The sequence below is a fragment of the Poecilia reticulata genome, chromosome 17 (genome assembly GCF_904066995.2).
Source record: "Poecilia reticulata chromosome 17, P_reticulata-male-v2, whole genome shotgun sequence".
NCBI lineage: Eukaryota > Metazoa > Chordata > Actinopteri > Cyprinodontiformes > Poeciliidae > Poecilia > Poecilia reticulata.
In genome coordinates this window covers 26059674-26086876 of record NC_088846.1, presented here as the reverse complement: position 1 = coordinate 26086876, position 27203 = coordinate 26059674, and the positions used below count along the sequence as shown (strand labels likewise).

Below are 27203 nucleotides of genomic sequence, written 5' to 3'. Positions count from 1 at the left end.
CTCACTGAAGGCTCCACGGTTAAACTCCAAACAGACAAATTTCAATAAGCCCTTAGATGAAGCCAAGTCTACTACAATCAAATTGTACCTAATAAAGCATCCAGTGAGATTACAGTAACTGTTTCTGTAAATAATTACGTACCAGTAAATCATTATTCGCCGGTATCTTGACTTTCTTATCGCCTTCGATGCTCAGAGGAATGATAAAAAAATAAGGTTTTGACTTCTGGGCTGCACAGTGGTGCAGTTGGTAGAGCTGTTGCCTTGCAGCGAGAAGGTTCTGGGTTCAATTCCTGGCCTGGGGTCTTTCTGCATGGAGTTTGCATGTTCTCCCTGTGCATGCGTGGGTTTTCTCCGGGTACTCCGGCTTCCTCCCACAATCCAAAAACATGACTGTTAGGTTAATTGGTCCGTCTAAATTGCCCCTAGGTGTGAGTGTGTGTGTGCATGGTTGTGTGTGTCTCTGTGCTGCCCTGCGACAGACTGGCGACCTGTCCAGGGTGACCCCGCCTCTCGCCCTGAACGTTAGCTGGAGATAGGGACCAGCAACCCTCCCGACCCCACTGAGGGACAAGGGTGAAAGAAAATGGATGGATGGATGGTTTTGACTTCTGTTTATTTGTGTTTTGTCTCCCTCTTGTGGCATTACAACAGAACAGCAGTAGATTGCCAGCCTGCCTTTAAAAAACACGTTCATATTAAAACATAATCAAATATTTGTCTAGTTTCTAGTGCAAATGTTTTAGTTCACTTGAAATAAGACAAAACTAACTTGCAAATAACTTTTCAGAAAGATGCAGGAGTTCGTTTTAAGTGAATAATTCCTTAATATTCGTGAAAAGTGGTAGATTATCAGTGGAGTTGGTACTTTTAAAATAAATATTAAAGGATTATTCACTTACAACAAACTGATATGTCTTACTAAAAAGTTAGTTGTGAGTTAATTTTGTCTTATTTCAAGCCTAATAAGATATTTTCACTAGAAAATAAACAAAAATACTTGGTAAGATTTTGTGTAACTTTGTTTTCAGGTTTACATTTCTCATTTTTAATTTCTCTGGCCTGTAGTATTTGCTAAACTGTTATGTTTGTATTCAACTTGGATGAAGAGAAAATTTTCAAAATAATAAGACAAGATGAAAAATATTTTTATTTTAAAAGGGGGATGCGTTTTATTGTCTCTCATGCCAAGTTATTGACTCTCATCTGTGTTGCTAGGCAATGATTTTGCTGTGAGTTTTGGATATGAAGCAGTGGATGTTAATGAGGTCTGCAGAACAAAAGCTCATTCTTTCAGACTCAGAAGACAATTGCAAAACAAAAAAGAGAGAGTGAGACAAATATGGAGGCAGGAGGGATTGTGTGACCCCTGGAATGACCTGGTTTTACAATTTAATAGTCATAACATGTGAGCCTGTAACCAACAGCACACAAGTTGAGGAATGCAATGGATTCCAGATAATGACATAAAATTAATAATCTTGAATATTAGAAGTTTATCAAATTATGTCATCCTGGAAATAATCGTACTGAGCGCTACATTGCTGTCAACATTTCTGAAAGTCTTTTTCTGAAATAGAATAAAGTTGAAATAATCCAATGAAAGTGTGGGTTACATATATACGTTTGAACATCGTAGTCTATCATATGTAAAACAAGAAAACTTAAAGCCAAAGATTCACAGTTTTTGCACATTTTACTGTCAGTTTGTAGTTTAAAAAGTTGGAATATTTACAGAAATAACAGAAAACTCTGGGGGGAGCAGAGCTAATGTAATTCAAAAATCTCAGTGCAGGTAGAACATCAGAAACAGGTCAAGAAACTGGGGCACCTTGTGGAATAAGGCCTGAAAGGACAGCAGCTTGTGCCAGGTGCTTTAGCCTTTGATCCAGCAGTTATTAGGTGAAAAATACAATTATTCATCGAGTTTAATTTAGATTTTTTTTAACCTAATATCAGAATGAAGGCCATAAATAAACAAAATATTTCATGAAATGTACTCAAAAGGTAAATCAGAGCTCCAAATGATGAAAAACAGATTTTGAATATTCAACAGAATCCTGCACAGTGATGCAATGTGAAAGACCCACTGCAGTGGAAACACAAAATATGGCAAAACCTGCTAGAGTGCAAGAACTTCTCACTTAGGGAAATGTTAGTCTGAATTAATGTTTTACCTCTGTTAAATAAACTGATCATTTGAAAACTGCATTTTGTATTTGCACATAATATTCCCATCTGACGTAAACATTTGCTTGATGATCTGAAACATTTAAATGTGACAAATGTGAGAAGGTAAATACTTTTTCAAACACATAAGTTGAAATATTTAGGACTGTGGAAAACGAATCCCCCAAACAAATAGTAAAAAGCCCCAAATTAATATTAAATTTATGCCCAGGATGAGTATATACAAACTTTTGATTCAAAATATACAAAGCAAAAATTAACCACAAACAAAAAAGTTTCATGCAAAGAGTTTATTTATGAATCAGACTGCAGTATCATACAACAGTAGCACAATCGTACGACTATGGATTATGCTTGTATTTATAGATACAAAGATAAAGGCATGTATTAAAGGAAAAAAGGAAAATGAATGAGCTCTGTTTTGATTTACTCTAAAAATAGCTTTTAAATACTTGGCATAGTTTTGTAAATGAAATTATGAAACATGATGTCTTGCCCACCGGTTTCACTATTAAGAGTACCAAATGCAAATATACTTTTATGAAAAACATTTTTTTTTCTCCACTCTCTTGCATTCCATGCAAGGAAGAAAAAAAGATGTTGGTGAGTACAAAAAGCACTTAAATCTCATATGAAAATAGAAAATATTACAAGTGTGCATAATTACTTCATGTCTGCACATAACCTGTAGTACAAAAAGTCAAATGACACTAAGTTCAAGTGTACCTGACATGCCAATTGGAGAGAGGGTGGGTGTGCATGTAGAGAAATAATTAAAATGTTGTTTGGGGCAGTTTTAGTATACGACCAAAGTAAAGGCCTTTCAGTGTCCAAAATGAATCAAAGATGAACCGTGTTAGTAGATATAAGCCAGCTTGTCCTCCCTGCTATACCGATTATAAACTTCAAGCAATATATTTTATCCTGAACCTTTTTAAAGTTAAACTCTCGGTTTTATTTGGGTTTCACAGTTTTGATTCTATGATCTGGCTGAAAGCGTACGAAGAGCAGAAAGTGCTCACAATGCTACTTTACTGCTCCGGTCAGAGGAGCGGCAGGTCAGTGAGTCATTTTGTAAAAAACCAACAAAAAAAGAAACATTTTAAATTAAAATCTACGGTGTGAACAGTGCTTAGTACGTTAATATTTGGCATTTCTCTGGAGTACAATGTAATGCACACGTAATAAGGCGACATGAGCGGTCCAAATTTACAAGAAATGGCCCAAATACCAAGACAAGGTTCTGAGTTGATCCAATGCTACAGCTGTAAAATGCTACATAACGATTAGGTGTTAACAGATGAGTGATTTAAACTACAGTTCTGGTGATAATAGAGTCACAACAGTGCAATAGTGCTGATGTAGAAAAACCACATAGCTGCAAACTTACTTCTGATCAGAATTGGAAAAAAATCCTAAATGTGGCAGAATCTCAGCCTGCACGTTTTGCAGATATGAGTCCTAAAGCAGCATATTGCATTGTATCCTGTAGTGCAATAGATGCCGGTGACAGCAGAACATTTTCACACTGAAAGAAAACGCCGTGTGATGGGAGGAACAATGAAAGAAAGACAGAGTACTTAGGAAATAGAGGGAAATAAGGACGGGTGGGGAGGGGGAGGAGAAACGAAAGAAATCCAAATTTTATTTCTTAACATGTTTTGAGGAGCGACAACGCAACAGTACATGAACTGGAAGACGTACAAAGACAAAGATATAAAGACACAGGTCATGTTTGACCACCAACGTAGGAAATACAACTTTGATGGGATAATGAGTCAAATATCACAAAGAGCGTCCAACATTGACGTGGTTAGCGTATGAAAAAGCACTATCAAATCGTAAATAATGGCACAATCAGAAAGTTTCTGTCCTGTTAAACCTTGCAGTGACGAACCCTATCGCTCACTGAATCCAAATCGTGTGATCAAGGCACACAACAGGGTCATCCTTCTGAAATGATAGGTTTTCTTTTTAAAGCACTAGAAAATTACATATACTCTCAATATGATACTATACATAGATATGACACTTTTAGCTTGATATCAGCGCGGAGAAATAAAATTCCATGGTTAAATACAAAATTTCTCTTAAAATATTTAAAATATACTTTATTTTGTACAATTATGCAAACCAATTACCAAGTTGATGATTAAAAAAAATAAATACTCAGTGAAATGTTGTTTCACAGATGTATGAAGATAGGTATATATGGTGAAGAAAAGCACCCACCCTATGTTAAGCGCCCATATACCCTGACATGACTCCATTTCCCTGTAATATGATCTGGATGACGTGTTCACATTAAAACTTCTGACGATGGTTCCTACAGGTAGCTCCACTACACCACTGGGCTGTTAATACAACAATATTGCTCTACATGTCTTTTTTTCCACTTTTCCTTGTTTTTTTTTTGTTTTGTTTTTTGTTTTTTGCTCTAAATCCCTACGTTCATTTTTAATGTTTTCCGAAATCACCAACTCTATCTGTGCCTTTATTGCTTCCTGAAATTACCTGGAAATTTGAACTTTACACTGAATTGATCAGGTTGAATTTAAAGTCTTCCCCTGATCCGACCAGGATTTACAAAGGTGGTTAAGAAAGGCAACTCTTCCTGTCCTGTGTAGAACCAATGTGACACATGTTTGGACAACTGACCCTTCATGTCATGTAATGCAGAGTAACTCTTCACTGAAGAGATCTATGGGTTAAGGTTGCAGTGTGTAGAAAAGCAATGAGAGCGGGCATAATGTCTTTAAATCTAAAAAAAAAAAAACGAAGAAAGGCGCATTTATCTCTTCTGAAAATCAAAACAGTTCTTGAGCCAAAGACAGTGATGTCCAGTTCTAAAAACAGCTGTCACCTGACCACAATCTTAGTTTATTTTGGTGTAGTTTAAATGCAACAGAAAGAGGTTCGAGAAAATAACCCTTCTACGTCTATGTTGGCTTTAACATAAACACTTACATTCATATCCTGAAACTGCTCCCCGGTAAACAAAAACATTTGTTCAGAATGCGAAAAGTCTTTTTCGCTAGTCGCACTTTAGAAGCTCTGGTATGCATGACAGAATTGCATAATGTTTGCTAATGAGAAAAGCATTGAGAAAGGATAGAATAGAAAAGGACAAGCCGCTACGAGAAGACTAACTAGTAGAAACGCTATAGGAGGATGGGGTTGAGAGCGGAGGGCACATGGGGAGGCGGGAAGTCAGCTTAGGAAGGCTGGGGAGGGATCTGGAGTGGAAGTTGCCCCGCAGGTGTGCAGGGCACCTCCCTTTGGCAGTGGAACAGCACTCATAGTAGTCAATGCAGCGCCGGAGGTGAAGGTGTACACAATGCTCTTGTCGGACAAGAAGGCCATTTCAGTGTCGAGATGAGATGAAGGCATTCTAGTAGGCAGCCAGGTCACAGTGTTGGAGCTAAAAACCTCAGATGGAAACGATGGACGCAGTTTTTTTCCTACTCTGCCCCTCCTCGGCTGGGATCAGGGGTTTCTGGGAGTTAGCAGAAGAAGAAGAAGAAGAAGAAGAAGAAACACGTATTTACTCACTCAAATTACGCTGCAAAGACACAAAATCTTACCAACTATTTAGGTCTAGTTTCCAGTGCAAATATCGTAGTACATTTGAAATAAAAACAAACTAACTTACAGGTAACTTTTCAGCAAGATATAGGAAGTAGAGCTTTTTCAATAGTGTTAAGCAATTTTTGACTTAAAACAAGTCCTATATTTTGTTGGATAGTTACTTATAAGTTAGTTTTGTATTATTTCTGGTGAACTAAGATGTTTGCACTAGAATCTAGACCAAAAATACGTTTTTAAATCAAAAATGTCTTAATATTGATGAAGAAGCACTAGTTTCACTGGTAGATTATTTAACTTATAACGAGATATTTTTCCTATAACTAAAATAACTGGCCAGTGGAACCAGAACCTTTTCATCAATATAAACATTATTGTAAATTAGTTTTATCTTATTTCAAGTTAACTAAGATATTTTCACTAGAAACTAGACCAAAAATGCTTGATAAGATTTTGTGTTTTTGCAGTGTATCACAATTTACAAATGGGTGTCTATGTGGGCACATAATTCACTTAGAGCTATTTTTATTCCCACCTGAGAGAGAAGATTTCTGTCCATCTGGCAACACTGACTCCTCAGCTCCCTGCTGTGAATGTGTGACCTCCTGATTGTTCTCCTTGCCCTCCTGTGGTACTCGGTGGAGCTCCTCCCTGTGGTCTTCCTTGCCCTCTCCTTCTGCTTCCCCCTCCCCAGAGTCAGTACTCCGGATGCTCAGGCGTCTCACCCGACATATAACATCCACCTCCCTCATCCTAGCAAGTCTTTCAACCGGCACATGACCTGGAGAAATAGCCAGTTTGTTCTGCAATGCTTCAATTCGCTGGGAGGGGCCCTTGGTCCGCCTCTCCCCCTCCAAGCTTAGTGATAATCTACGGTCTAGGTTTGGAGGAACTGAAAGTGGCAACCTATCTGGCGGAAACTCAGGTAACCCTGGATGGTCCCGGCCCAGGTGACTTCGTAGACCAACGCGAAGTTCTGGGACAGACACTGACTTTTTCTCTTGCGCCTTCTTTTCTCTAGGCAACGTATTGTTTTGCCTCTCACCTTTCACCACCGTTTTCTTTTTGACGTCAGGTGTTTTTCCTGAAATAGCTTTCTCTTTCTCTTCTTTTAACTCTACTTTTGTAGTTACGGTTTCATTAGCATGCTGTTCCTCGGTCGCTTGTAAGTCTGCAGGCGGATCAGATCCTTCCACTGTAGATGCAGAGGGAGGATCATCACTAGCTTCGTTTTCTGGTTTGCCCTCAGCAGGATCAACTGTGCCTGAGTTTTCTGCCTGAGCATCTTCACCTTCCTCGCCAGCATTAGCGTCTTGCGTCACTGACTGCTGCTCCACTGCTTCAGGAATGAGGTCAGATCCTGGCTGATTGGAACTCGAGTCTTTTGGCTCTTCAGTCTTTGAGTCCTTTGCTGGACTTTCTAAGGCAGCACATTGTGGTGGGCTGCCATTTTGATTTGCAGAGCTGTCTGAGCTGTTCTCCTCATGAAGTGGAGGCAACGGACCCTGTCTCATTTGATTCTCAAGCTCTCTCTTACAAATAGGGCATTCCTCTTCAGATTCACCACTGAGATCTTGAAGAGGCTCTGTGTCGTTAGGTCTCGATGGACCAGTGGACGCTCTGTTTCCATCTGCAGAGTCTTTAGACTGACGTAAAGTCTGACATATGTCCTCATAATCTGGAGGACTGGTAAGCGTAGAGGCATCTTGCATGGGCTGTCTATCCGCCCACGGCACCTCCGCTGCAGTGTTGTGCGTCGTTGGACTGAAGTCACAAAGTGGCGTCTCAATAGGCTCATCAGGCAGGTCTAGCTTAACTGTCCGGCCATCGTTGCTCCGTCGTCGGGAAAGATGTGCAACAACCCTGTATTCTCTGAATCCTGTCTCCCGGGGCGGCACTGGGAGTTCTTCTCTAAGCTGTTTGCTGAACGTTACTGACTTTGTTGCAGGTCTAGAGAAGGCGCTCTTCACTTCTCGGTATTCTGGGTCAACAGACCAGCTTACTGCACTGCGCCTAAGGCTGCTGGGCTTGTTGAGAGGTTCTGATGTCAGTCGGATTTTAATGCGCTCTGGAATTTGAACCGAACCATTTGGGACTTTATTGCTGGCAGTGCCAAGCTCTAAGATGTCTTTGTAGGCCTCGTTGAGGTCCTCTATGCACTTGTCAACACTTTGCTGTTTGCTAATCTGCTGCTGTTGTTGATCTTGGATTTCTTTTTTCATGCTCTCCAGCTCTTTGACAGCATCCCACGGCCGCTGCGTGGCGGGTTTTATCAAGAACTGTTCACTGCTCGCTGCTGGTTTGGCCTCCTCCACGTTTCCTGAGGGTGGGACTGCTGGCTGCTGAGCTGTGCTCTTGTTCAGCTGGCTGGAGAAGGTGGAGGTCAGAGAGAAGGCGCTGTTGCTTGACAGCTTCAGGCTCTTAACTCCCTTGATAGGAAAACTGAAGGCAGTGCCTACTACAGCACTGCTGTCGGGTGCAACGTCAGTGCCAGGAGGAACGGGTTCTTGTTGTGCTTCCTTGTTTTCAGGGGTAGGTTTTCGAGCCTCCGGGCTTGTCTGTGTCTCCTGATCTCGATATTGGTTTGCAGGCCAGGTTCCTGATAACTTCAACTCTTTATAATGATTGATCTTAGGGGGTCTACATGGTAATTTCTTAAACATTTTGCTGCTCGCCCTACTACTTGTTTTGCTGCTTGCGAAGCTACCAGTTAGAGCCTGCAGCTCCGCTTCGGCTGAGGATGTGCTTTGGAGACTTTGGTTTGTTAGGTGGCCGGTTTTGTTGTCACTAGGACTGCCTGCTGGGTCCGGAGACTTTTCATTGTTGTTGTTCTGATCACGGATCGTCCCGGTGAGCTGCGGAGTAACGGGGACAGACACTAAACAAAAAATGGTTTCACTTAGTCTCTTTTTTAGGTTTTTTGTCTTTTCTTTCTCCGGTGGTTCATGCTGTTCTACTTTTTTAACCTCAGTCACAGTTTCAGATACACCCTGGTCAGCCGGTTTACATGGGGGAGGTGGTGGTTTGCCAAGAAAAGATGAAGGAAAAATAATCGGACGACTTTGTTCAGGACCTACACTTTCACTCTTTTTAATACCCCTGTTGCACCATCGAATACTACTCTCGTTGTCACTTGGAGCGGTTTTGTTGGCTTCAGTATTGGGAGCTGGCCCCTGCTGGGGAGGAAAGGCACTATCATGTGTAGATTGTCCTAGAGTCTTAGCGAACTGAATCTCTTTGTTGATGTTGCGGAGCTTATCTAGGTCGGTGAGAGAATGTCCGCCAGGCCCTCCTGAGATTTGTTTCACTCTTGGGTCTTCGATGGATAACTGCCGAGCCTGAACCGGTTGTTCATCAGGCCCAGGTTGTACCAGTTTTCGGTAGGACGCACTACGTTCTCCATAATGTCCAACCCATGAGCTGCTTCCCTGTCTGGAGAGCCACCTTCCAGGATCTGAGCTGGGCATCTGCAAAGCTTCTGCCCTCCATCTTAAGTTTATCATTTCATGGCGATTGACTGAAACCGCTCTCGGAGGGAGGGCTCTTTTATACGATGGAGGTGGGATGTAGCCAGGAGGCTCCATTCCAGTGATGGCAGAGTGTTGTGCGTAATAGTCTTGTCTCAGATCTCCACTCCTTGGATAATAGATAGATCTGTCTTTTTGTTTGGCACCCTGGTCTATAGCAAGCATTTCTGCGCTACCCCTTGTCTGCTGGTGTATCTCGTATGAAGGAGGCTTTAAAGGCCTGCTAAACCTGGGCTTTGGTAAAAGTGCAACATGGCTGCTTGGACCAACATTCCTACCCCAACCATTTCTGCCACCACCATAAACATACCTACTATAGGGCCCAGAGAAAACAGTGCTATTAAACCTTTGCCTATCAGGTAGGCTTGGTCTTGATAGTATGAGATCTCTGCAGTCTGTTCCATCAGGTGACAAAACTCTGGGGAGTGACTGAGACTTTGCTTTAGTTCTAGGATGAAAAAAACCCTCAGGTGTCCTTAGACGGTACTGGTCCTTAGCCCATCGTTCCCCATCGCCATCTGACAGTTGCCTTCCCATTCCCACAGCAGGCTTCCACTCCTCTGTCCCGAGGCTTTGGCACTTCCTCTCCCCGGTTACCCTTAGCTGACCAGGGCCTGCATCCGGGTCCCTTAGCCAGGAGATTTCCTCCCATAACTGCTGCGCTTGCCTCTCAGCCCGGTATTCCTCTGCTGTGATCAGGGCCTGAGGCCTCCATGCCCCAGCAGAGGCCCTCAGCTCCCTGCCATCAGCGTAGTCCAGAAGGATGCTGAAGTCCTGGCCTCGCCTCCTCCAATAGGAGATATCCCGCTCGTCATGGCTTAGTGGCTCTGAATAAGTCAAACTAGGAACATCATAGAACCTGTAAATACAAACAAAGTACAGAGGGGGAGTCAAGAGGACTGAATCCTGAATGACTTTGCTAGTTTATATGATTGTTTTCCCTGGACTCCAGGAAAACTGGCTTGTCAAGCTGAGTAAAAATAAAAATGGATAAGATTAATTACATTTAAAGCTACAGCATGTAATTTAAATAAAAGGTTTTTTTTCACATGTCGTGGCAGTATATTATGAGGCAGATAATCCGTGAAAATTTTAAACTTGTCCACTTTCTCACTGTTGTCATCTGAAGAAATGCACTGCTTCTGCTTAAAACCAACCAATCAGAGCCAAGAGGAGGATCTTAGCATAGCACAAGCATGTTTGACAGCACTAAGACCCTCCTCCTGGCTCTGATTGGTTGTTTCTAGTTGGCACTGAGAGAGCTGAAAGAAGACAGAGGAGCTTTATTTTATTTTTTCACAGACTATTCATCTCATACTATGTTGTCATGACATACTGACAGTCTTAACAAATATGTAAAAAAAATATTTTCCATGAAAGTTACATACTGCAACTTTAAATATAAAAAATGACATGTCCATGTCAGCGGAGAGGAAGCGTTTTGGCTTCGGCATTACTTGCTTTCCAACACAACTTAATCACGAAGAGGCAGTTCATATGAGACAGAACTGCTCAAGTCAGCAGTTTCAAAGTCCCTTGAAGACATCATGAAATTGTGATGCTACTGCAAAACGATCTGCATATTAAATTGTGCTGACCTTATCTTGGAAAATGGTCATCTGGCCGGCGACTGTGGCTTTTAAAATCACTGCAAAAATATCCCATTACCTGATCTGATGTAAAAGCAAAGCTCCCTTTATCCCTCTGTTTGTTTTATCTCAGACCTCACTTTGCAAAATGAATCCCTGCACCTTCAAGAAATGCCTGATAAAGGGATCGTCTGTGTGCTATGAAACGACATAAAAATCAAGTTTCTGCTTCTAAGCTGTTAATCCTGCAAGAGAGAAACTGAAAAAAATGTTTCCCTTTTTATGTAAACATCACAAAATATCAAAACCTTTCCGGTAAACTTATAAAATGCTCAATAAATAACAGATTTCACACTTATTGTCACTCCTGGTGACAATATGAATGCCTTTTGTGAGGTCAGTGAGACCTTTCAAAGGGTCTCACCGACCTCAAGTGAGATAAAATTGTTTATTTTCATTATTAAAACAATTATTAGCCTACGCACTCATATCTTCAGCTCTTTTTACAGATTTTCTGCAAGATTTAGATCTGAAGAAGGAAAAGGAAATGGGGAAAAGTTGATTTTGTGTCTTATGATTTGATTTGATCATATTTTTTCAATCGTCATGTACTGTTCACTCTTTTTCAGTCTTTTGGTAGATGTCAAAGAAACTTTATTTCCAAGGTTTTCTATGAAACCAGTAACAAACACTGGTAGCGGTTAGCTAACTTTCTGTTTGTGATGGTAGGACAGATGTTTCAGTTTCAGGCCAGTTACTAATTTCTTGAAACTATTTCCTGATTTAGAATCAAGACTAAACATGTTCATGCCTCTGGGTGATTAAAATTAAAAATATCTATCCATCTTTCAATCAAGAAGTTTTGTTTCCTAAAAGACAATTAAACTGTTATAAAATAGGTGTTCAGTTTTATTTAAATTATTAAAACCTGGCACGCTAAAAATTGTTTCTACCCTTTTCGATAATAATGGGAAAGATCTTTTTAGGCAATTCAAACATGCCTATCACCAGCTTTTTTATTATTATTTCACTTTGTTGATGAAGGCTTCCTTGCCATCACCCTATTCTCAACAAGACTCAAAATGCTCCAAATGTCACGTCTTACTTATATTTATATAAGCGATGGATGGATTATATACTTAAAAAAATTCCCAACAAATTAAAATTAGTCATACAATGATATTAAATAAGTTTCAATTAAGCTTATTTGATATCATTGGGAGTCGACCACTGATTTTGTTTAAAGCAAATATTACTTAACATGGGTGGATTTTACTGCACTCAAGTTAAAGTTTGATTTTTCTAAATATTTTGGTTCTACAGCAATCAACTTCCATAAGAATGGCAACATGGAGAACTATAATAATGACGGTATGCATTTCTTGACAAATAAAAAAAAATGTAAAAAAAAGAAAACTAAACAGATTAAAATTATTTGACCCTGTTAAATGCAGTAAATGTGTGTTCAGTGTGTAACCCTTTGAATTTAGTCATTATGACCAGAATGACATTTTCCCCCAGTCTTCATAAAATAAATCTAGTTTTTACCCTTTCATTCAGCTGCATTTTGGTTAAAAATTCCTGCTATTTCTCCAGCAATCTAGAAAATTTAGCTTTTATGTTGTACAGCAGAGAAAACACATAAAGGTCATAACTCCCATCAGCACATTTAACCCGACCTTATGTCATTTTACTATAATTAAGCACCAAGTGTGGGCTTTTACTGCTTATTAAAGTTTAAATATAACAATCCAATCATCTGTATTTTCCCTACTGTAGCATATTCATTTCATAAAAAGAACACTGCATGGGCAGAGCTCCGTCAAATATCTGCACTGCACAAAACCCACTGTTAGTCAATGTAGTGAGCAGCAAAGTCAATGGATCATCCTCAGCAGCATATGCTACTGTATGGCTGAGGGGAGTCGCGCTGTGCACACTTGCCCAGCAACATGCTTACATCACAGAGCACGTGCTGGGTGGGATTCAGTGTGCCAGTGTTTACACTGGAGTGATTACGCGCCTGTCTTCAGGCATGTTCAGTCTTTGTGGGTTTTCTGGCAGACTAGAGCTGCTGTTTGCATCTGCAGAAGCCTTAAAAGCACCTTTTATATTCCCTCATATTCCAGCTGGAGATAAGTCGGCGGTGCTGCTGCAGCCAGTGTTCTGCAGCTCTGCAAGGAGGGGAAGAGAGCAGAAGAGAGAGGAAAAAAAAACCCTGCGCAGTGCAGACTCAGTTTTGCATGCAACACTGAAGGGCCCCAGTGAGAAGAGAGCAGAGCAGAGGAGAGGAGGGAGTAAAAGGAGAAAGAAAAGGTAAAGGGGCGTGGCGGATTAAAAAAAAGAGAGGGAAAGGCACCAGTGTTGCCTATGAATTTGGGATATTGTAGATATATAAAAACAAGAGGAGTAAATTTCCCCCATAAAACTCAGAAATGTTGAGATTAATCACAGAAATTTATATATATATATATATATATATATATATATACATATATAGCTCCTCCCCTGGAGGAGCTGGAAGAAGTGGCTGGGGAGAGGGAAGTCTGGGGCTCCCTTCTGAAGCTGCTGCCCCCGCGACCCGACCCCGGATAAGCGGAAGAAAATGGATGGATGGATGGATGGATGGATATATATATATATATATATATATATATATATATATATATATATATATATATATATATATATATATATATATATAAGTGGCAGTATTAAAATTTGTTTCATTAGTATGACAGCATATTAGGGCCAAAAAGGAGTACATTTTCATAAAAGTTGAAAAAGTTGAAAATTTGCTAGAAAACTAAAAAAAAAATTTAATAAAATAAAACAAAAAATTTCAACTAAGAAATTTCCTGTTTTACTCTTGAAAATTTCTTAGATTAATCTGAAAATGTCTGAGTTTTTTTTGGTGGAAATTTACTCCTTTCTTTATCTACAATAACTCTGTTATGCAGTTTTAGATTTTGAAATTTGGTCCTTTTGTGGGGAGCAGGGAGGGGGGGGGGAGTTTTGCCTTTTGACTTATTTGAACTGAAAACTGGATTGGAAACAGATCTGGCAACCCTGAAATCACTCACCCGCTATCAGTGGCGAGCGAATCGCCCAGGAGCTGCACGTCACCAAGGATACCAATCCCAGCCTCTTTCCTCCGCAGGTTCCTCTCCCCGCTCTCGTCCGTGGTGGGGTAGCCCTTCAACAGCGCCTGCCTGCTGCCGTAGATGCCCGTGATGGACGCCCCCCTCTCCGCCTCGTACCCGTTAAGCGTCCCCCGGCCAGCCCTGCTGTCCACCAGTTCTCGCTGGCAGTCGGCGGGACGCTTATCGTAAGGCGCAGCAGACGGAGGGCCGCTCTTGGGCAGTTTGTATCCATGCGAAATGAGGAGGTCCTCCACGCTGTACATGGCGGCGTCTCTCTCACTCCAGGGCGGGAGGGCAAAGGTGGGTGTGTTGCCTTATGCGCAGTGCTGCTGGTGGAAGCTGGAGCACGGCTGCTCAGCAGAGGCCATCACTGGGGAGAGAACAGCAAGGCGACATGTAACAGAGAAAATAATGTTTGAAGCTTTTAGCTAAATTCTTCCTTCTGAAATTCAGAAATTAAGTTAAAGCTACCTATGTAGCTTTTATAGAAAATGTTTTTTTCTTCATGTATTAGTTAAAACTAACACCATGTAGTGACAGTTTGCTATGAGACAGATAATCAATGAAAAGACCGATCTACTCCACCTCCTCCTTACTACCGCTCCCAACTAAAAACAACCAATTAGAGCCAGGAGGAGGGTCTTAGTGCTGTCCATCAAACTCGTAAACGCGCTTAAGGTGGAGAAACAACTCACTTACAGGAAACCATTTATCCGCCGTCATCTGTGGCCATGCTAACTAGCTTTATCATTCAGGACAGGGTCTGCTGATGGGGAGACGCTGCAGACTTGATTGACAGCACTAAGACCCGCCTCCTGGCTCTGATTGGTTAGTTCCAGTTAGCATTTGATACTCTGGGAGAAGGTAGAGGAAGAGGAGCTCGATTTTTTTTTCACTAATTATCTCTCATTCCATACTATCAGGACAAAGTGAAGGTTTCAACAAATAAGTAAAAAAATATTTGTTTTTAAAATAAAAGTTACCTGCTGTACCTTTAAGTGAGAGTAAATATAGTTCATGAGGTTTGTTAATATTTGGACATACTAAAGATAAAAGTAAAGTAAAATCCACTTTTTTCCGTTCCAATCCGATACAGATATCTGAAGTTTTGAATCAGCCGATACAGAAAAATAGTGCTGAATTGACTTAAAACATTACTTTTTTTAAAAATCACAGACATAAATGCACTGAATTACATATTTGTTGGATAACTCTGCAGCAGTACGGCACACCAAAAGTAACATTAATTTGAAATATGAACATAATTTCAACATGACATGTTTCTTTTTTAGTTCTTACACATCTCAGCTGCTGCTATGTTTCTTACAGCTTCAAGTTGCAAAGGTGCGTATTAATGAATCTGACAATCCGTTCTCCAAAGTCTGGATGTTGAAAAATGCGTGAGCCACGCCCTGAACTCCTGTGAAAGAGTCATTTCATCCGCTTTACAGGACTGCAGCTTCTGGTAGGCAGGACCATCTTTTAACATCACTGAGAAAGCAGAATAATGCAACGTCGTGACTGGCTGCAGGCCGTTTTAGGACTTTACAAATAGTTTTAAAGACATGGCGCTCAGTTAACTTGAATAAATCTTTAACGGACCAGAAGAGTTTCTTTTCTTTTTTTAACAAAAAAAAGAGAGACAGATTGAGAGGCTGTTCCCACTTTACAAACAGTTTAACAACTTTGATAGTTGAATGAAACTACTGGTGAAAATCCAAAACTCATTATGAACTTTTTGCTGACAGCTTGGTACGATCTGATTTCTTTTGTCTTTTTTGATAGTTTTTTTTGGTGTGTTTAAAAGAAAAATGTCACATTTTTATATTTTAGATTTTAAAGTTTGCTAAAAAAAATAAATAAATATATTTTGAGATTGATCTAAAAAAAATGTTCTATAATAAATGGAAGATTCTCAGATTTGAAAGAACTCTGAGAATCTATACTTTCAGAATTTGTAAATAACTCAAAACGTCTCGAATAAACATATTCATGGTTTTCACATTCAGGACAAATTAATGAAAAGTAGATTTCAAACAAACCTTCCAGAGTTTGGAGTTTGATCAACTCTGAACTTTCTTATCTACTTTTCCACAAAAAGACAAAAAAGCAAAATAAAACCTTTCTGGCATCTTTTAATCTGCCCAACAGAGATAAAAAAACAAAAAACAATTGTATTTTTTAGCATCTTTTAGCACTATTTCCTTTGCAAAATTTAAAAAATGGAATATACACACAGACCCTTTTTTATTTTAGAAAACTCCTAAATAAACATTCACATCCACAAATCAACCAATAACATCTCTACCATCATAAGATTTAATACAAATCAGCATAAATTGGTTCAAGAATACACAAAACAATTCTTACAGTCCAGATATTTCTCTGTTTAGTAACAGACACGTGATTCAGATGCATCAGTGCTGCAAAAAGACCAGAAAAAAAAAGACAAATGATGTTTTATGAACCCCGTGTTTGCTAAGTACCTGCTAGTGTGTTCGTCTGCTTGTGTGTTGATTTATGAACGCACGGGCCGCCCGGCCTGTCTGATATATTAATTAGCGGCCGTAGCAGTGTGTCCTGCCTGGAGATGACAGCGGATGTCTTATGAACCTGACACACATTAATCAACGGCTTTGCTCACATAAGCATTTTTGGATAGAGACTTAAATAGTGACATCATTTCAATAATGTTCACAGAAATGCAGCACAAAGCAGTGAAGGTTTATTTATGTCAAAGTTTACAAAATGTATCCAAATACTTTATTCAATTTAGAACAACCAATAGAAACGGCTTTCATTCACACTACGTCAATTAAACCGCAGCTGAATTGTTTTTACATTTTCCCTCCCAGCAGCTGGATTTTGGTCTAAATGTACTAAAATGATCAACATTTTTTTAAAGAGCTTTCCAGACCACAGCTGCTTTTTCACTTGGTTTTCATCCTGATCCTTGTAGAACTATAAATATCTTAAATTTAGGATTATTTTTCATATCTAAATGCAAAGTTTAAGAAAAACAAAAGCAGCAAAAGTCCAAATTAAAACCTTTAGAATGCCTGAATAAAATGCTGCCTTTTACAAAAACAAAATGTTGTCCCCTTCTCACGGTTTATTACTCGAAGGCTGCTTCTATTCAAGAATGTCATAAATCATGATGTTTTAAGTTTTTACATCTGATCATATTAGTGAACGTTTGTTACCAAACTCCTTTTGCCCACTATTCGTTTTTAAACGCATCGATTGGTTAACTTTCTTCATATTTTAATCACAGTTTAATGCAAAGTGCACTTCTTATTTTATCTGTTTTTTGGGCTGAGAAGATGAGATGGTACCTGGAGAAATGTAAGCTGGCATTTATGAGTGTGAGCTGCTCTTTCCGCTTTACCATCACTGCTGCACTATTGTGAAATCCAAAAAGCAGAAACCCAATAATGAGTTAAATTAATAAAGTTTGCTCACTTTATATAAATTGATGTCAGTTCAGCTAACGTTTACACTTATAATGTTTAAGAAGATGAAACTGATTGAGTTTTTCTGGCAGAAAATGAAAATAAATCACATACGTCAGCTTTAATGTACAATTTTATTAATTCAAGACGTTAAAATAAGGGTTAAGTAGTTAAAATAAACATCATTCCCTAAAAAGATCCTTGCAATTTATGATTAATGAGTCACATTATTGCATTTTTTTTTTGATTTTTATTTATTTTTCCCACTATATTGTTGAAGATTCACCAATTCTGTGATATATAGACCTAATTAGTGTCAAAAAGCAATAAGAAAGTTTAAAATAATTAAATAAACATTAAACATTTGCTTTTTTTAATGCTATAGAATATATTCCTTCATCAACTGTAAATTACAGGATATTGTTACAGTGTTACACTCTCTACTTTATATAATTAGTCTGAAAAAAAAGCAGAAAATTTGCTTCTGCATTAATATAATATAAATAAAACATGTTTACTAGACTAAGAGCACAGAGAAAATGTTTTACTGCAGGTAATGCCCTTTATTCAAAATAATAAAGCATATCAGGATTTAAACTAAGTTGCATTTTGCAAAAATGTCACCAAAACCAGATCATTTCCAACATTATAAAACAATTTTGTGGCTAAATGATAACGAAGAAACAAATTTATACAAGCAGTGTTTTGATGTGTTATTTTATATTTAACTTTTATTTTACTGCTATATAAACCCATTGAGATTAAAAACCTGGAGTCCTGGCCAAAAGGCAGCAATGAATGACCAAAATGGCCGACGTCCCAGAACAACATTAATAGTCAAAAACTGTAATTGTTAGATTCCTATTTGGCACTAAATTAAACAGAGATAATGTTTTTAAACATTTTTATTCTTATATCCAAACATTTTTGCGTCACCTCTGGTTAAAATATACACATTTCCAATTCATGGATCAGCATTTGTGGAGTTTTTGTGGGATTTAACTCCAAATTATTCGTAGAAAATACGCTTATTCGCAGATTTTTTTTTCATACAGCATATAAAATATTCAAAATAAATGCGCTTGGAAAGGTGAAGAACATAGGAACAATGCAATATTGGCTGGCATTTGCAAAGCAGCCAGTCTAGGACTGTGATTTATCTACCTTAGCGCTGATTAGTTGTACTTCCAAAAGATAAGGAAGACTGTAGATATTAGTTAGATATTAGTGCTTAAGCAGTTTCTACTCTGCATGATAATGGATATAAAAGTATATTTGGTGTTTGAACTATTAAACTGGGTAGTTATAAACGTTTTCAGAGGGAATATCAAGTAATTGTGGATTTTAGCTATTCATGGGAGGTTGAGGTCCGCTGTAAATGTGATTATTCTGCACTGAAAATAGATTCATTTAAACACAGTTTCAGGTTTATAAACACAAAAAGAGAGCACGTGCAACGACAAGATCACGTTTGATTGTGACCGCTGCAAAAAACTGGACTGACTTATTTTCCAAAACGCCAATTTGATTCGAGAAACCTTTAATATGTTTGTGAAAACGAAACAATGGACATCGGCTGCAGAGAAAAGGACTCGCCCAGAGCGCTGTTCATGCAGAAACCGCCTCTAAAATCAAACAATTGACCTAAAGCAGAGTCAAATCTAATGAGCTTTAACATGAATCACTCAAAATGTCTGAAATACATATAAAAATGGCATTTAGATGATTTTCCCTCTCATCTTGACCTTACAGTGACCTTAACATTTCTCACCCCGTAACTTTGTCCACTTGCCAGTTCAGAGATGCCCCCAGAGTGGGAGTTCACACACATACTGTTTGCTAAGCATTTTTCTCTGCAACGTTTAATATCAGCCAATTGTCTTGGGCTAATTAACACAGTCCAGATGTATATGTATATATATGAAGCTCAGCAGAAAAATCCCTACTGACCATTTTTCCAAGGACAGCACATGTGAGAAAAACGGTTAACGATTAACGGCTTTGTAAACGCCTCTTCAGATCCGCAAACCACACAGGCTGCACCCAAAACTACATAAAAACATCCTCAAATCAAAACTTCGAAGTCTTCTAAAACTATTCCTGCTTGCTAAAGTGAAGCGAGTAAGGACTTTGGAAAATGCTGCAAACACATCAACGTGGATCGTTTGTGGAGGGGGGGAAGAGGGTTTGAAATCCAAAAGCAGGGATGATCAATAAGTGAAGAAGCGTAGTGGAGCAGAACCACAGAAAAAAAAAAGAAAACCTGACACACAGTGGCTATTTTTTTGACAAGGTCACAGCTTCGAATGATTGCAGCGGAAATATGGCACATGAGCCTCTTTTTGCATAGCAACAACAAAACTACCAGCAGTAACCACAACACAAGTCGTCTCTCCACATGGACGAGGAGGGACGGCTTTGAGGAGACAGACGGGGAAGTTCTGCGTTTTGGGGTGGACAAAACACAAAGTGTAAAACTCTGCAGCTTGAATCATTTAGAGGCTAATTAACACTGATTTAATAATTTCTCATTATACACTTCCACTTACAACTTAAAATGAGACAGAACTTTATTAAGTATTAATGTGTATAAATTGGATTTTAACTTAAAATTTCAATTTTTTTATTGGCTGGAGGCAGCCATTCCAGACAGGAGAAGATATCCAGGCCTGGAGGGCTGCATGCACAGGTAGGGGCCACTGGAACACATCAGCACTAGCAGGCAGCACCACCCTAACAGCTAAGGGAGTGTACCTACATCCTACCTAGTGACAGGCAGAGAGCAGAGCAGATCATAAAAATAAACTGCCTCTGCAAACTCATTCAAAGCGCAAGTTATTAATTAGGAGTAAAAATTAAAAAAGCCATCCCTCCTCTGGATAAGTCACTGTAGCTATGAATGAATGATGAACTGAAATAGATCCGTTGTATCATAGCCCAGTTATCAATAAAATATCACTGTTGTGATTGATACATCATGCATTATAGATACAGCATGACCTAGCCTCCCCACAGCCTGCTGCAGCGGAGCCTGCGTGAAAACTGACAGCTTGGTAGATTATATTTTTAAATCGCCACCCCAACACCTGCAGGTACACATCTCCAGCAGCCACACGCCCTCTAAGTTGAAAATATTTGACGAGAAATTCCAACCCCGGTGCAAGAAAAAAAAAAAAAAAAAAAAAAAAGATGATCCCTTCCCCACCCACCCCCCTCCCATAAATAAACGCAGAAAAGCTGGATGAGGGAGCGCACCATCCCCGCCTCGCCTCCACCAGCAGCAGCAGCAGCGGAGGCGGCTCATCTGTCGACAGGAGAGCATTTTGAGGCGTGTGCAAGTTGCCGAGGTTTTGCAGATGCGTCCTCGCTGCTGACTGTGTTTACCAAGCCTAAATCGTGGAGGCTACGTGAGCCACACGCATACAAGGAGAAATAATAACACCAAGCAAACAGCAACACCCCATTCCTTGGCAAGGAGCGGTAGAAATTGCATGCAGCACGTTGCAAAGGCGAGGAATAAAAAATAAAAAAAAGGGCGTAGAGGCGGACGGAGCATACCTGGGAGGATGTTTGGCGTCGCAGTTCCCCTGCGCCCAGCTTCTGCTGCTGAGACTGAGCACTGCACAGAGCCTGAGCCGAGCATGCCTATTGGTAGGCAGAGACGCGCTGGTTGCTGGCTGCCTGGTCTGGGCGCTCCTCACTATACAGCTGAGGTGGGGTGGGCGCCTCACATGCAGGGATGTCGGAATGGTTTCTTCCAAACTGTTTCCCCCCCTAACTTTACCTTTTTTTCATAGCAACAGTAATTTTTTACCCCCCCCCATCCCCCTCTCACACTCATTCAGCCTCTACTGCTGACTTGAATGGTAATTACTTCTACTTTTTAGTTCGTTTTTTTTTTCTTCACCACTTGACAGATTTCTTTCCCCACGTAATTCTTGTGATCATCTGTATGCACCCAGGTCTATTCTGCAAGATTTGGCTGTGCAGCGCAGCAGCAGGCGGCACCACACCCTTTGGTGATGTTGATGACTCGTCACCGTGTGTGTCCCCCACCTCCCATCCAATGCCAGGAAGAGCTTGGCTAATTAAAAGTGCTGGGCTCTGGCCTTACTGTGCCAGCTATGGCATGCAGCACCGAAAGGGATCCCTCATTTGGAGGAAGATGCGTCCCGAACTGAACTATGGGTAAGCGAGAGTCGTAAACTTTCTCTGTAGTTCAGTCTGTTTTTTTTTTTTTCTTATAAAATGTCACTATGTCATGATAGCGTAGTATGAGACAGATTATATGTAAAAAGCTTCTCTGCCTTCTACCAGTGCTAAAAAGAAACAACCAATCAGAAGCAGGTGGCGGGACTTAGCAATGTCCATGCTAAGGCTAGTTAGCATGACTACGGATAACTCAAATTCAAAACTACTTTTTTGGACCCAAATGGAAATTAAATGTTCTTGTAACTCATATTAGGTCACATTCTTCAGGCAGATATTGTAGATGACGTTGGCTTACATCATGTTTTAACATTATTATCTAATCTAAAACATATCTGGAGTGTTGCTTTGATTCTCTCATGCATGTCTGAGAAATCGCTTAATCTCCATGGCAACCATTCAGCTGTGCAAAACGCTTGGGAGGACCTAGCTCCGCCTTCGAGACGCAGCTCTTCTTCTAAGCTGCAGTTTCTAAGCTTCACAGAGCAGGCACCGCTCAGCTCCTTCAGACTAGCCAGCAGCAATTAGCAAACACCTGGTGGAACTGTGCATCTGCTGAGCTCATCATACAATCTACTTCTCCATGAAACACTGGTAAAACATTATTAAAGGGTTAATAGAGGAGCCATGTTGTGATGACTCTCATCTCCATCAGGTTGGACTGGGGTCATAAAAATATTTTGTCTCAATGCATCAGATTGAGACCAAACATATCTAAAGAAGAATCGGCAAACTCCTCTGTCTATTCTGTGCAAAGCACAGGCAGAGGCTTGCAGCTGCAGTGAAAACTAAAATGTCTGAACATGTCTTAATACTAACACACACACCTCCTTTTTCAGTGTAAATTAGGAAATCACGTACAGTATAATTTGTCACTTTCCAGTTTTGCACCATATTGTGTTATGAAATTCCATTAAAACGATTAGAAAGTTTGTGTTTGTGACACGACAAAATGTGGAAGAAGTTGAAGGATTATGAATGCGTTTGCAAGGCTCAGTAAAAATAACTTTCACTCGATGTTCCTGGAGATGATAGATTGTAAGGTTAAAGCATGTGGGAGTCTCTTTTTTTCTTTTCCTGACTTTTTATCTATGAAGGATGTAGATACAGAATATAAGATGTCACAAAAAATATGTAGAGAGCCTCTTTATTAGTAAAATCATCTCCAAATCTGTGACACGTTGACGTTTTTCTTCCTCTGATAGATTCCTTTAATTAACAACACTTCTCTGTGACATGGTTTATTAGCATTAATATTTCAGCAGAAAATCTCATTTTTATGTATTTTTTAATGTGTGGATGCCTTGTAAGAAATGCTCTGCAGTTTGTGGTTTAAAAAAATGAACCAATGGAGTGACTGTTATTTAAATAGCCTGTTTCAGACGCTGCTGTGTGCTGCACTGGCTGGTCTCATTCCTTTATCAGCTCTGCTCCACTTCACCAGGAAACTGGCTGCCTTTTCCTTTAACTCTTCACTGTTTCTAAAGTACTCTAAAAAAATCAGCAGCAGAGAGCTATAACAAAAGCAGCTGCAAAGCATCTTTTAATATCAAATATAATACATAAGGATATTTATTTCTCCTGCACACAGATGTGAGTTTTGTCTTCCAACAATCATGTTTTGCTCCACAAAAAAGTCTGCAAGTGTCACTTCCTCCTTTTTTTATCAGCACAAAAATATATTCAAAATGAGAGTTAAGTAAATCTCAATATTAGACGGTTTAATGCTATTTATTTTGCCCATTAAGCAATAGAAACTTCCTAAAATGCAGCTTTTGTCTTGAGGCAAAAATTTACCATTGCGGAGAAAAACATATGTTGCTTTGAAGCAACAGAGAGAGAGAGGGAACCAATAAGGCAACAAGAACAGTCAATAGTGTGTGTTTATGTTCAAACACTAATATAATACCAGTAATCGTCATTTTTCTTTCATCTTTTGAGTTTAACACAGATAATATAACTTTGGGTTGAATCTTGGCTGGCTGATGTCAGATGGATGTTTCATATTATGCTGTTTTAATTAGAGGTGTGCCGATCGATCGGCCACCGATCATAATCGGCCGATTTTCGTGAAAAAGTGTATGATCGGTGATCGCCGATCATTGGCTCTTGTTGCCGATCACATAAACTGATCACCTGCATCTCATTTCACAGCCTGCCTGTGCAGCTGGTCTCCTCTTTACTTCACACTGCGCAAACGCGCAGCAACAAATCCTAAGCGATGTCGTGTGGAACTATGACGCATTGAGTGAATGGGGAAGTTTGCGTGTTGCATGCATCAACACGACAAATCTAATATGGCATAAAAACAAGTGACGGAGTTTGGCTACATCGAGACTCACTGCAGTAAAAAAGACATATGGAGGATCAGATAGCAGGTAAAGCAGCGCACAGCTACAAACACTCACCCGGATTATTAGCATGACGGTCAGAAAGCTAAACAAATAACCCGCAAAATTATTTAAGTCTTCGAGCTGCGATGTAAGACGCTGGTTCTGCTCTCGCTGTTGAACCGCTGCTACGCTACAGGTAGTAATATTTCACAGACGGAGCGCCGCTTCTGCTCCACCTGGTAGTGACTCTCACACCGAACCTCTGCTTAAAGCTGCAGCATCTAACTTGAAAAATACATTTTACATACGTATTAAAACTTTCGCTGTCCTAACATGAGACAGATAATCTCTGAAGAAATAATCGATCTCCTCCCTGCTCTGCATAATTACTCCGCTCAGTCAGAAACAGCCAATCAGAACTAGCAGTAATCAGCTAGCCGCCATGCTAACAGAAAGTTTTCATTCAGTAACTCTGGATTGTTTATTGTAATGGATCCTGTATTTGCCTTTGAATGTTAAGTTTTATACTTGAATTTTTTTGGCAATGTTGAGAGGTTTTATTTAGGCTCTTTGCATTATTTAGCTTCTTCTGAGCCTTCATGTGTTTTCAGTCTGGTAAAGATAGTATTACCAATAGCAGTACAATTTGCACAATGCCTGTTTTGTTTTTTTCTTGGAAAAAGTTATTAAAAACAAGTTTTTGTCTAAATTAAGGTGAATTCATGATTCCTTTTTTCACATAATGTAACCGGCAGTGCTTATGATTAAAAAAATAATAATTATGTGATCATTATAGGTGATCGATATCGGTGATCGGCCCTCATGGGTGATCGGAATCAGCAGGAAAAAACCTGATCGGCACATAATGAATGGTTGTTTTTAAATGATACAAGTGAGTAAATTCTGATTCATTGACTGTTGTTATTATGGAGTTGAAAATATGTTCGACATCAACCTTTGATTTTATCTTTCCTGACTATCATGACTTCCTTCCATCAAGATAAACTTAAGTTTAGGCTTAGCAAGCATCCGTCTTAAACTAAAATAAAAACCATTCAAATATTAATTACAGCTTGGGAATTAGAGTTGAAGTCTAATTCTTGGTGTAGTTGAAAACCAGAGTTGGGTTGTAACTAGTTACATTTACTTGAGTAACTTTTTGGAAAAATTGCCCTTTTACTACACTGAACTTTTACTTCAATAATATCATTTTTTTAAAACTAAAATCTGTTTTACTCTTAGGTAATTTCTTGTACAGCTAGAAACATGTTTTAAGCAAAAAGTCCCCACACACAGACACCAGTTTTTGTTAGTTTCATAAGTTTCATATTGAAAGAAATCAATTTGTATTTTTTAATTTGTAATTTTTAAATATCACATTTTAATATTTTGATCAGTTACTCAGTACTTGACTTTTTTACCAAATGTCCAAATGTTTATTTTTGTATTTTTACTTGAGTAAAAATATGTTGAAGTAGCGCTACTCTTACTTTAGTACAGTTTTTGGATCCTCACCTCTGCTGAAAACGAACAGAGAAATAACTCAAGTTTTCATTTGTTTATCAATCTGAAAGGAAACCTTTGTTGCGGCATTTCATTTTTGCTGCAGATGGAAGAAAAATGGTCTGACTCCTGATGTCAAGGGCATTTATTGTTCTCCTCATGAAGGTGACTTCTGAGCCTCATCACCTTCATCATGATCTGCTCACACACAAACATCTAAAACATAGACAAACACATTTAGAAACACACACGCACGCACACACACACGCTATCTGCCCTCTCGCTGTCCCCAGCCTCTGTTGCCTAGGACACAGATGTGATGGCGATGGGGACCCCATCCCATTACACGTCAAAGAGGCTGTGTGAGTGGCTGCAGGAGAATGCGCGGGGTCTCTACCGCCCTCTTGTGGCCACAGCGGAGAGCGTGTTTTCTTTAAGCCAAGATTCTGCCTGGTAACCCAATATGATGACTTTTCTGGATGCAGGCAGCCAGCCATGAATTTCTAATGAGATACCTCACTCCGTGAAGCCTCACAGGAGACAGAGATGAAAAGTTCAACATGAATAATCACTTACGAGATCAGAGAGGAAGTTTACGACGCCATTAGTACGCTTTATGTTTGGCTAAATTATTTCACAGCCACAGCAAGTTAATATCTCCACTCTGGTTTTAAAGAATTAATTCTATTCCATCCACCGTGTTCTCTATTACTTATAACCTTTAAATATGATATGCACTGTACATGATAACAATACATGGCTCAGATTAATGCACATGACATCATAAAACCTGTGATTATTGTTGACTCAGCTTCTGCAGCAATAGACTTTATGGAATACTTTCTGTAGCTCATCATTTACATACACTGAGTTATTCTGGTACTGTTCCAAGTATTTCTACATTAACTTATGGCACAAATAAATAAACGTAAATTGCGTTGTTAGTTCTGCATGTTTTTGAGAAGTCTTCATTAAAGAAATTGAACCAAGGGAAAGTATGATTCAGAAAAAAATTCATTTGCTTTCATTCTATCGATAAAATCAAATTTCAAGGCTGCTTTTTTTCTCGTGGCACTAATGTCATGTTGAAATATTATTTTACATGCTGAAAAAGCTTAGAGAGCAGAGGCGCCCTTAAGGAGGGGCAGAAGGGGGACATGGCCCCTCTCGAATACCACTGGCCACCTGAAGGAATCATGTTCATTTTATAGGACGGCAAGCAGAGTTATATTCTCAAATGAAGACATAAATGTAAAACCCAATAAATAACTAAATATGTAAAAAAAAAAAATTAAAAATTTAGCTGGAGTACCCCTAAAATTTTTACCAGTTTGGGCAGGACACCATATGAAAATGTTAATTCACTGCAGCATCTTTGCTCAAGTAGCAGGGATGTTAATTGTAAAAACTGGTTATGTAATTTTTTTCCCTTAAGTAGTTTATTCCCTATATTGTTATATGTTTTTAATGAAAATCAGATTACTAAATATAAAGATGTACTCCTCCATTTAATCAAGACAATACAATATACTGTATGCAGCAGTATATCAACTACACACAACATATTTTTCAATACTTATTCATGAATTTATTTTGTTGTTGTCTTGTTTTTATTGACTTTGGGATTTTTGGAGGTGATTTGTTGTAAAGGTTTCTTGTCATTTTGTAAAAT

At 39.2% G+C, this 27203-nt stretch overlaps 1 protein-coding gene across 2 annotated transcripts; it reads right to left on the bottom strand.

Moving 5' to 3' along the window:
- Positions 1–2465: 2465 nt before the first annotated feature.
- Positions 2466–21276, bottom strand: jcadb (junctional cadherin 5 associated b). Of its 2 annotated transcripts, XM_008433950.3 has the most exons (4): positions 21045–21276; positions 13975–14404; positions 6311–10161; positions 2466–5686 (listed from the first exon to the last, which is right to left on the bottom strand). In XM_008433950.3, exons 2-4 carry the CDS (start codon positions 14295–14297, stop codon positions 5652–5654), a joined length of 4209 nt encoding a protein of 1402 aa, XP_008432172.1. In that variant the 5' UTR covers positions 14298–14404; positions 21045–21276; the 3' UTR covers positions 2466–5651. The 2 variants fall into 2 exon arrangements, with proteins under 2 accessions (XP_008432172.1, XP_081454985.1); XM_081598859.1 differs by lacking the exons at positions 13975–14404; positions 21045–21276 and adding an exon at positions 12997–13072.
- Positions 21277–27203: the final 5927 nt, after the last annotated feature.

Coding starts and splice junctions, on each gene's coding strand:
- jcadb (XM_008433950.3), bottom strand. CDS start 14,297: ATGTACAGCGTGGAGGACCTCCTCATTTCGCATGGATACAAACTGCCC. Junction 10,162..13,974: donor TCGCTCGCCACTGATAGCGG/GTGAGTGATTTC, acceptor TTGTATTTACAG/GTTCTATGATGTTCCTAGTT. Junction 5,687..6,310: donor ACAGAAATCTTCTCTCTCAG/GTGGGAATAAAA, acceptor GCTAACTCCCAG/AAACCCCTGATCCCAGCCGA.